The 10,291-nt window shown below is 43.2% G+C and overlaps 1 protein-coding gene across 3 annotated transcripts; it reads left to right on the forward strand.

Moving 5' to 3' along the window:
• On the forward strand, positions 1–9,073 carry hic1 (hypermethylated in cancer 1). Of its 3 annotated transcripts, none has more exons than XM_076099869.1 (2): positions 1–236; positions 6,156–9,073. In XM_076099869.1, the coding sequence occupies exon 2, from the start codon at positions 6,173–6,175 to the stop codon at positions 8,366–8,368; it is 2,196 nt and encodes a 731-aa protein (XP_075955984.1). In that variant the 5' UTR covers positions 1–236; positions 6,156–6,172; the 3' UTR covers positions 8,369–9,073. The 3 variants fall into 3 exon arrangements, with proteins under 3 accessions (XP_075955984.1, XP_075955983.1, XP_075955982.1); XM_076099868.1 differs by lacking the exon at positions 1–236 and adding an exon at positions 1,324–1,625 and having other exon boundaries at positions 6,140–9,073; XM_076099867.1 differs by lacking the exon at positions 1–236 and adding an exon at positions 1,324–1,625.
• The last annotated feature ends 1,218 nt before the right edge of the window (positions 9,074–10,291 follow it).

The raw sequence follows: 10,291 nt of genomic DNA on the forward strand, positions 1-10,291 counted from the left end.
CCGACCGGACCCCGGATCGTCTGAAGTGTCAGATTGTCTTGTTAACACGTGAGATAGCCAGTGCACGGAAGAGGGTGAAAACACGGGGGAAACCGGGAGACAAGAGGGCTGCAAAATTAGGCGGAAGAGAGTTCTTGAGAGAGAGTCGGACTCGGCGGAAACTGCGGAGGTCCTAAATGAGGGAATGCCGAAAAGGAGAGCAGACATACGGCCAGAGCACCAGACATGAGTCCGAGGTAAGACTGTGATACGGCAGAGGGGCAGGGATGACATTCATGCAGACGTGTGAGTGACACGCTGAGCAGTTTTTTTTAGTAGACTATTATGATGAGTTTATCCAAGTTTTGTTGTACTGTATATGTATTTTCGTTTTGAGCCGATGGTCCTGATGCAGCCTTCAGTGACGTTACATACAAAGCTTGAGCATCTGGATCATATGAGCGCGTCCGGCCTCACGCTGATCGGATTTACAGTCACTTCGGCTATATTTGAATTTTTTATTTCTCAGTTTTTAATTGACATATTTAAATGATGTATGGTTCTGTGGAGAAGATGTTCAGCATACGATGTAGGCTTTAATTAAGTAAGAGAAAGAAATATAAATACAAATGTTTTAATGATAGTATAAAACAGTGTCTATAGTGGGCTCTATGTTATGCCATGGAGCTGCGTTTTTCTTACTTATCATAAGAATATTTTGAGTGCAAACCCTTGTGGTGAAAAATCGTAGAACTTGTGGGTGATAGGGGGGGGGGCTGTTAAATCTTCCCAGGGGAGGTCTGCAGGTGAGACACACCTTCTTTTAACAGTTAGCAGTTTAGCAGTTTAAAAGCGTACAATGAATGAATAATCGTGAGAGGATTTTCTAAATTACACAATAAAGTAAAAGGATTTGTGATCAATTTGGATTTAATTTTGGCCTCAGGGACAGAATGACATTAAATATGGTGGTGCTCGGGGGGAGTTTAATTCCTTGAAGGTCCTTGACATGAAAAGCTCCAACAACTCTTGATGTTACCAGTTCTATCCATCATTAAAGTTCTTTCAAACGTTTAAGTGGGCTGCCTGATCATAAATATGCAACATACGTGCGTATACAATGGTTGCCTGTCTCTTTAAGACGATGTGTTGAGAAGTTCAAGTCGGGGTCACTTGAAGTTCCTGCCCTCTATCTTACCTTTTAGTTTTATTATAGACTGACATCACACAGGGCGCTAAAACACTTAAGGCGCATAGAGGCTTCATTATCATACCGGTGCGCGTTATTGCTCCGACTCAAAAATAGCTAAGGAAATTACTAGAAAATAGAAATAGGAGGAAACTGGTGCTGGTCTAAGCACGTATTTTTTTATAGAAAGGGATGAGAAAGAGGGGAGAGGAGGGGCAGAGGGACACAGAAAGAGGGAGAGGAAGGAAAGTGGGTGGGAGGACGGACCTAAGGAGCGACAAGAAATTCATATCAATTAATAATCATAAAAAAAGAGCTGGCAGACGCGCTCGGAAAACTGGCATGGTTTTTTGGAGGCTGGCAGTTCAAAGCTGAAACGTCAGATATGACTCCTAGACTGCTGAGATGATCATTAAGGGAGACTTAGATCGGATGGCAGAAGACATCGGGCATGCAGGTAAGAGCTGATATGCTTTACACGCACGGGCCCCCAAACCAGAACAGGGGAAGCTTGACATGTAGGGGTTTATCCGTTACACTGTGCGGTGCATGGTGCCAGAGAGTAAATATGTTTTTTTTAAATGAATCGTTGACATATTTGTATTTTATATCATGTCGCGTTTTGCCTCGTTTTTATTCCAGTATGATTTTAATATCGACAAGGGAGGCTCCGCTTATTCTTCTTTCCGCATTTAATTGGAGTCGGTCGAAAATATGTATTCTTTTATATTTCGAATAAATAATTAGCCATAGGACACTCAATTAATTAGTAAAATCATTCCGGATCAGTCAAATGTAATGACGAATTCAGATTACAATATCTGCAAATGTATGTAAAAGAACAACAACTCTGTTTCACTTTAAACACATCAGTGTTTTTTTTTTTTTTAAGATATCACCTTCAAGTTTAATTATATTTAAATGTTTTTTTTAACTCAAATTTAACGCAAAAGTTAAAGAGAACATCGCCCTCTGTTAAAGGGGAACTTCAACTTCTTCAGTAATAATTTTAAGAAGGAAGCAAGAGTAAAATCATGATCGTGTCTCTATTAGACAATGCAAAACAGGCCCAGCACTGTGTGTAATAACGTCACTACTGAGTTTAGGCGAACACAGACACACCAACAAATATTATAGGAATATTTTTTGGGGGGGATATTTAAGTTTATGAATTTCTGGTTTCCTGTATAAAATCCAGTACTCTATATACATGTAGCCTATAAAAGAAGCTCCAGCGCCGTTGACAGCACTGAAGAAGTCTGATTGTCCCTGAAGAAGCCTACTATGAGCTGAAAACAGGTCCGTTTCTGGAGGCGATCTAAGGCTATTTTGGCGGAGATAAGCTGCACTTTTGTAGGACGAGGCGCTGCAGCTCAAAGAGATGCGGCCACTCGTGATTCGGTTTACTGCACAATATGTGAGGAGTAGCCTAAAGAGTAAAACAGATTAGAGACACAGAGAGGAGGCGCGCGACGCACAAAGTCAGCAGACAACTTGATGCTTTGCTTGCAAAACGGGACGTGAAGTACTCAAATCTTATTAGGAGATGCACTTCAAAACGTGCTGATCGATAAACCGTGACACTGGCAGATACAACTTTCATAGCTTAAATTTAATGTAATTTTCAAATAAATAGTCTATGGATTAGAAGAATTTATAAAAAAAAAATAAACAATGCAAGTAACGTTCATACAATTCAATAGTCTGCAGTAGAATCTGCACGATAATAAATGTACGTGTTGATTATCATATTAATTTGATTAATACGTTATCTGCTCTAAATAAACGGTTACTCGGTTCCCATCAAGATTAAGACGCTGTCATACTTCCGACAGTATTTTATAAATGTGTGATGGTTTTTAGATGCGCGATTACACAGGAAACTAACTCTTATGCTCCATGATGTTTGATGACCAGACTGAAACTCAACGTATTCACCTATCATGGGTGCTGCTGCTCGATCTGCGCTTCGGGATGCAGTTTTTCTAACCTAAATGTGAAACTCAGTCTTTTATTTAATGCGTGTATTTGCCTCTTATGAATCACAAAAAATCACAAAAAAAATGTACGAGTTGGATGAAAAAGGTATAAAACGACAGTAAAATATATGCTTGCTATTTTATTCTGACTTTGTACTGCAGTGTTGCCTCATAAATTGAACAAGGGCTGTATATGAACATGGTCAAATGGGTTCTAAAATAAACAAGGAGGCATGAGCATGGCCAGCAAATTGAAATGTAAGAAAACAAAATGTCAACACAATGTTTTAAGCAGATGTCTGGAGTGTTTATGTGACTGAGGCTGCATGTATAGGAAGTTTAGTCTCCCGCTTCACCCCAAACCACAAAAGTGACAAAACAGAGAAAACCAAGGGGCAATGAATATTAACCTAATGCAAATAACTGAATGTCATCGATGCAAACTATATCACCATCATCTAAGTTTCCAGCATGTTGACGGGTCATTAAAAAGAATGCTATCAGATGGAAACAGACATGCATCAGAATGACGTAAGTAACTGTCTCCCAGGACTCTAAGAGCAACCTAGATCAATGATTTAATTTAGCCTGTTTAACACAACAGACTGACAAAACAAGCTGTACTGCAAGCTTTGTATGCTTACAAGAAGAGTATAGCTTGCTCTAAGATGTGTTCTCTCACTAAAAATCATTGCGATCATAGATGGCTTCGGAACAGGATGCTGTGGGCTGACACATGCCCTCCAGATCAAGAGTTTTATAAAACATGTTTTACTGTTATCTTTCTTTCTTTTTTGTCAGTATAGGCTACATCAAACAGTGAGCTCAGATATTTTAAAAGGCAAGTCATAGCTTCTCAAAAGACTCATACTGATCACAACGAGAAAAGAGAGACTCTTGTCTTGATGGGAAACCCACACCTAGACTGTTGTTACCACAAGACCGTACCAAAAATATTTAGTTGTATGCACAGCACAGTGCAGGTGCACAGAAATGTTGCTTGGGGCGTGAGATTTTTTTTCTTCTTGCATCACAAAAGATTTTACAAAATGTGCAAGGATATATCAAATGCGGATTTAAAAGCTCTGTTAAAAAAAAAAAAATCTAATGTCATAAATCAGAATGTAAAGAATAACTTTATTTTATGCTCTGTGATGCAATAAATACATAATAGAGCGCTGTAGACCGCATACAGACCAGAATGGTCTGTATTGTGTGTGTGTGTGTGAGTACACAACATGTCACCATGCTCCGCGCAGTAACCAGTTACAGTAACAGTAAGCTAAACACCCCTTAATGCAATAGACTCTGCAAAAGTGCAGCATGCTGTGGAAAGTACTTGGTCTATTCCTCATATCACTCTCATTTCTAAACACGTTTGATCTAACCGACGATGAAATTTATAGTAAAATATGACCGTTGAGTAAACAAAGCCAGACAGAAACCAGAAGTGGAAACACTTTAGATGACAACTGGGGACATGATGGAGAGTAAATATCTAAACCTGCCCTACCCACCTTCTAATTCATAGCATTTTTTTAAATTTTATATTCATGACCAAATAATAAATACTAAATAGCATACAAGTCATACGTGTAGGTATTAGGACAGAACCTAATAATACTTTTAATAGAAAGATATATTTTTTCTTCAACAGGGATGACTGTTCTCCGCATGATCACTAGCTGGACGTCATGATTGTTCTGACATTTCATTTTCTGTTTCATCAGTGATGAAATCAGTGTTTCCTTCTGATGTTATACGCCTGATGCTGAACATGCATTTAACAAAATACACATCTACAATTGTATTTACGAGTGACCTTGAGGTTTCGGACTGAACCTTTTTTTTTTTTTACTGTGAGAGAAGATAATAGTCATATTACTTTTTGTTCAGGATTCTCCAGAATTCCATAGTAACTCATTTGTCTGGGTCTATTTTACCCAAATTCATACTTCCCTGTTCTTGTGCTGAGCGTGCACACCGAATGAAATAAACAAGAAGTGAATGAGCTGGTGTCAGGAAGACCATAATCAGACGGATGACATGATATTTATTTAGTAGCTTGTTTCCCATCAGTGAGACTAAGCCCTTAGGGACAGTTCGAGACGTTTTATCTCACATGTAAACTATCCTCAGATGCCACTGGTTGAACAATACTCGGTGTTTCATGCATTTATTTTAGGCTTGAGCTCATTTCAACGTAAAATATTGAACCATGTAACATCGGGTGCGTTCGGTGCTACTTATATTACTGGGCAGAAAGGGGAGCCGAAATAACTATCTTTTTTTTGGGATGTGTGCTTCTCTCACAGGTTTTATACCTGCTGTTCATCATACTTGTGAAACGTTCGTCCCTTGGTTTGTTTAAAACCCTGCACACTACTTCTGGAATACTTTATCAGGAAACCAGCGGTTACGAAATATAGATCTGCCGTTCTCTGAATTCAGTTTTTTCTTCTTGCAGAGGAAGTGAATGCGTTGACTTGAATTTCTGATAATGAGAAAACCATTGCAACTGCTCACCTTTAGCTAAAGTTCACTTCTACAGAGTAGCATCCACGTGCACTTTCCCACATAAGTTCTGCTTTTGTGCATGTTCCATTCAGTGGAATCAATGAATTAAACATGATCATGTAAACTGGAGCTGTTACGATGAATTTGCATAAAAATGCAATTCAATTAAGTGATGTGTCGCGTTTCTAAAGGAAATCTGTTATTAATTCATTAATTCATTAATCTATATTAATCCTCATAGATGTATGCGAATGCATATTTTTGCAATTTTTTAAAAACTCTTGTGAAGGCAATCAAACGTTTTGGCACACAAAACCTCTGAAATATACTTTAATATAGTCTGATGTATAAATCATAGATTTCATAGATTATTTTTATACAATGCATCAATAATCATTTTCGTGGTGCAAAACAAATGACACATTTATTGTGCTTTTGTGTATTGAAAAGCTGACTGCCGCATGATGTTTTACAGATATCTGTTGTTGCAGGTGGCGGACTGAAGACGATGCTGGGTGCCATGGAAGTTCCAAGTCATGCTAGGGATCTCCTCCTGCAGCTCAACAGCCAACGAACCAAAGGCTTCCTGTGTGATGTTATCATTGTGGTGCAGAACGCCCTCTTCAGAGCTCACAAGAACATTCTGGCTGCCAGCAGCCTCTACTTGAAATCTTTGGTGGTCCATGACAATCTCATCAACCTCGACCACGAGATGGTGAGTCCAGGGGTCTTCAGGGTCATTCTGGACTACATCTACACAGGCCGCCTTAGTGAGGGAGACCCCACTTCTCCCACTGAACCCAATCTAGGGGCTGTCTTGGCAGCAGCCAGCTACCTTCAGCTGCTTGACTTAGTGGCTTTGTGCAAAAAGAAGCTGAAAAGAAATGGCAAGTACCCTCCCCGCCCAGGTCCTGCATTTCTGCCCTACCCAAAGATGGGGCCCAATAGCATGGGTTTAGGGAGTGGTGGCAGGTATAGGATTTCTACTCCTGTCATTCAATCCTGCCCTCCAGGAGGAATTTTGAACAGCCATGCAACCCGGGCATCACCACTAGAGGAGCTAGTTCCCCATCGACTAGCCATTCATGCTGGGGAGCTGTATGCTCCAACCTCCATCCAGGGCTGTCAGGTGTTCCCGTCCCTGCAGTCTGCTCTGCCCGCCCAGCTTGGGCGCTCAGCCCACCCTGAGAGGAACTGCTCCCCCAACTACGGCCTGGATCTCTCCAAGAAAAGCCCCAACTCCCAGTCACAGCACACACCCTCTCGATCCCATCTGGCAAACGCTCACAATGGTGACGAGCGAGACGGGACCCTGAGCGGCCGCGCCAGTCCCATGCAGAGAATGAATGGAAGGGCCTTCCCCTCAGAAAAAATGGAGTCCACCGACCAGGCAAGCTCCCTCACTCCTCCACATTTCCCCCATCTCAACCAGCCTCTTGGCCCACACCTCCCCCACCTGCACCGCTCAGGCTCCCAGGCCAGAGATCGCTACCCATGTCCCCCCAGCCCTGACACCCCAACGGAAGCTGGAGAGTCGGGCAGAGATATGGGCAACATCTACCGCTGGGTGAAACATGAGCCACTATCATACACAGCTGAAGATGAAGATGAGGATGAGGATGAGGAGGAAGGGGGTGAAAATGGAAACCAGCATCATAACCACAACAAGGCTGGGGAGGAGAGTGAAGGAGCCGACGACAAGAGCGGGTCAGGCACAGAGGAGACAGGCAGTAGTGAAGGCCGCCCGTCCCCTTCTGGACCGATGGGGAGGTTCCACATGCCGTATGAGCCAGAGAGCTTCGGGGACAATCTGTATGTCTGCATCCCCTGTGACAAAGGCTTCCCGAGCTCAGAGCAGCTCAATGCACACGTGGAGACACACACGGAAGAAGAGCTGTATGGCAACTCTGGTGGCGAGATGGGAAACAGCAATAACAGCAGCACCAAAAACATAAGCAGTAATACAAACGGTTATGGGAGCAGTTTGAACAGTCTGTCCCACCTGGACACCAAGTCCAGCCATGGGCTGAGCTCAGGGGGCATCGGAGAGATGATCCGACCCTACCGCTGTTCCTCCTGCGAGAAGTCCTACAAAGACCCAGCCACTTTGCGGCAGCATGAGAAGACCCACTGGCTGACTCGGCCTTACCCTTGCAGCATCTGTGGCAAGAAGTTCACGCAGCGGGGCACCATGACCCGCCACATGCGCAGCCACCTGGGCCTTAAACCTTTTGCCTGCGACTCCTGTGGCATGCGCTTCACCCGCCAGTATCGCCTCACCGAGCACATGCGCATCCACTCCGGGGAGAAGCCCTATGAATGTCAGGTGTGCGGGGGAAAGTTCGCTCAGCAGCGCAACCTCATCAGCCACATGAAGATGCACAGCAGTGGAGGGACTGCGGGGGGCCTGACCACAGATGGGAAGCTGAAGCTGGACTTTGCTGAAGGCATCTATCCTCTGAGTAAATATGCAGCAGAGCATCTGGGGCTGAAGCAGGAGAAGGCCAATGAGCTTCTCATCCAAGCCCAGCAGCAACTTGTTGCTGATGCAAAGGTCATAGAAAGCCTTTACCCGCTGTCCAAACTGGCCTCAGAGCACCTGGGCCTCTCCCACGACAAGATGGACGTCCTTGGCCAACCCCTCCCCCCTCACCAACAGGCGCTCTCCGAAGCCCGCACCATTGACCGCTACTCACCCAGCTAAGACCACAAGACCTGTATAAATGGCATTCACCGATAGGTCTGTGTGTGCACACATAACTTGCAGTATTCTAAAGCCATTCACCTCAACTCAATATCTCCACTGCACCTCAGACTCAGGCCAAGAGGAATTGGTCTGTTCATGCACACCAACATGTGTAGACTGTAAGTGCCTTTCTATGCATCTAATGTATCTTTAAGTCCTCCTTCATAAAGGAGCTCTGTGCTATTTCGTGACCAAGAGACACTCACTCAAACAAGTACAGTATTTATGTACAGTGTATGCAAAAAAACGTTTGAAAATTACAGCCATTGAGCCAAAGTGACAAATTGAAAACCCAAATGAAATTGTTTTATTTATTTTTGTATTATTGTGAACTCCAAAGAGAAACTGTTGCAAGGAAACGTTGCAATCTGACCCTAAACCTGTGTACTATTAAATATCATCTTTTTACAAATAATGAAAATGCACATAAGGACAAGATTTAGGGTTTCGGTCCAGACCTGAGCGGAACTTTTACCAAATGAATACGCCAACTCTTCTGGACTTTAAAGTAATGGGTGGATGTATCTTTTTTCTTTTTTTTTTTCTGTTGTGGGGGTACTGGACAATTTATGTATCTCACTCTCCAGCTTCTCCAAATCATGTTCATGCTTCCCAAGTCGCAAGGAAATGACTAAACGATAAGAGCAATTGCTTCGGCATTTCGGTAAAGTGTCCTCTGTTTTATTTCCTCCAAATTTTGAAAAGTAACCCACTCCCCCACATATTTTGTGCGGATAAAGGCTCCTACTATGTGACAGTTATAGTAGCTTAATCAGCCTTACACTAGTGTTAGCGTGTAACCCTTCTTGAGCTAAAGCTTCCTTTGCATTTTGACTAACATCCCTTAGCTTTCAGTTGTTATTGAGAGGCAGTAAGCACAGCCCTGTGATCTCATAACTGGGACATGATTACACATACCCAACTGATGACACACTAATCCCTGTTCATAATGAGTGCAGCTTCATCTCATGGTGCAGAAGCTTGCAAGCTTGGGTGTTGCCTCTGACATTGTGTAGTATTTGCAATTACCAATGCAGCCGATCAAAAAAGGCTCGGACAGAATTAATTGCACAGAAATGTGTCAGTTACTATCAGGAGCAATTACTCTATTTACAGCAGCACAATGATTCATCGTGTAGCGGCAGTAGTCGGATGCCGCGTTGCAGCTCCGCTGTCAGACCTCTCATTTGACCTCCCTCCCCTGTAGTCTGTTGTCTGGGACCCCTGCTACTGTTGACAGGCCAAAGTGAGAGCCTTTGCTTTAAACGCGCTCCACTCCACTCACCACACACATATATACACCCCACCTCCCTCCACACATACACACACACACACTTAGCGAGCTGCTAATCTGTCTGTGATATGAACATAAGAAGGGGTTTGTGGGTCTTCCCTGGAAGCCAGCGGGTGAACAGCACATCCCAGCTGCTGGGCCTCAGTAATCCCTGTGAAATTTCACTTTCTCCTGGACAATTCCCACTGCTCGCCGGCATGATGTCCCATTTCATGCCTGCCATCTTACCCCTCTGATCCACTTATTAACATCATGTCCGAGCCTAGCAAATGTCTGCCGGCCTGGCCTCCCTTCCCCGCTGGTATCAGACGCGGAAACAAAGAATGACATATTTCTGTGTTGGCTGACCAGCAGTTCCTCCAGCTTGAAAACAAAAGAGCACTTAAAGGTTGCGGGTTGACGGCACATTTCTGTCTTTAAAATGTTTATTGCAACATGCTGGCCTTTTCTTTTCCTTTTTTTCCACTTGTACTGGTCCTTGATTCAGATCAAAAATGTCTGACCACTATAGTGCCAATGCCAACCTCAGTGGGTGAATGTGAAGACTAAAGCCATAAATACACTGTGATAGACGTGGTAAATCTTAA

This window comes from Anarhichas minor, unplaced genomic scaffold (genome assembly GCF_050575085.1).
Source record: "Anarhichas minor isolate MPS153535 unplaced genomic scaffold, ASM5057508v1 ptg000026l, whole genome shotgun sequence".
NCBI lineage: Eukaryota > Metazoa > Chordata > Actinopteri > Perciformes > Anarhichadidae > Anarhichas > Anarhichas minor.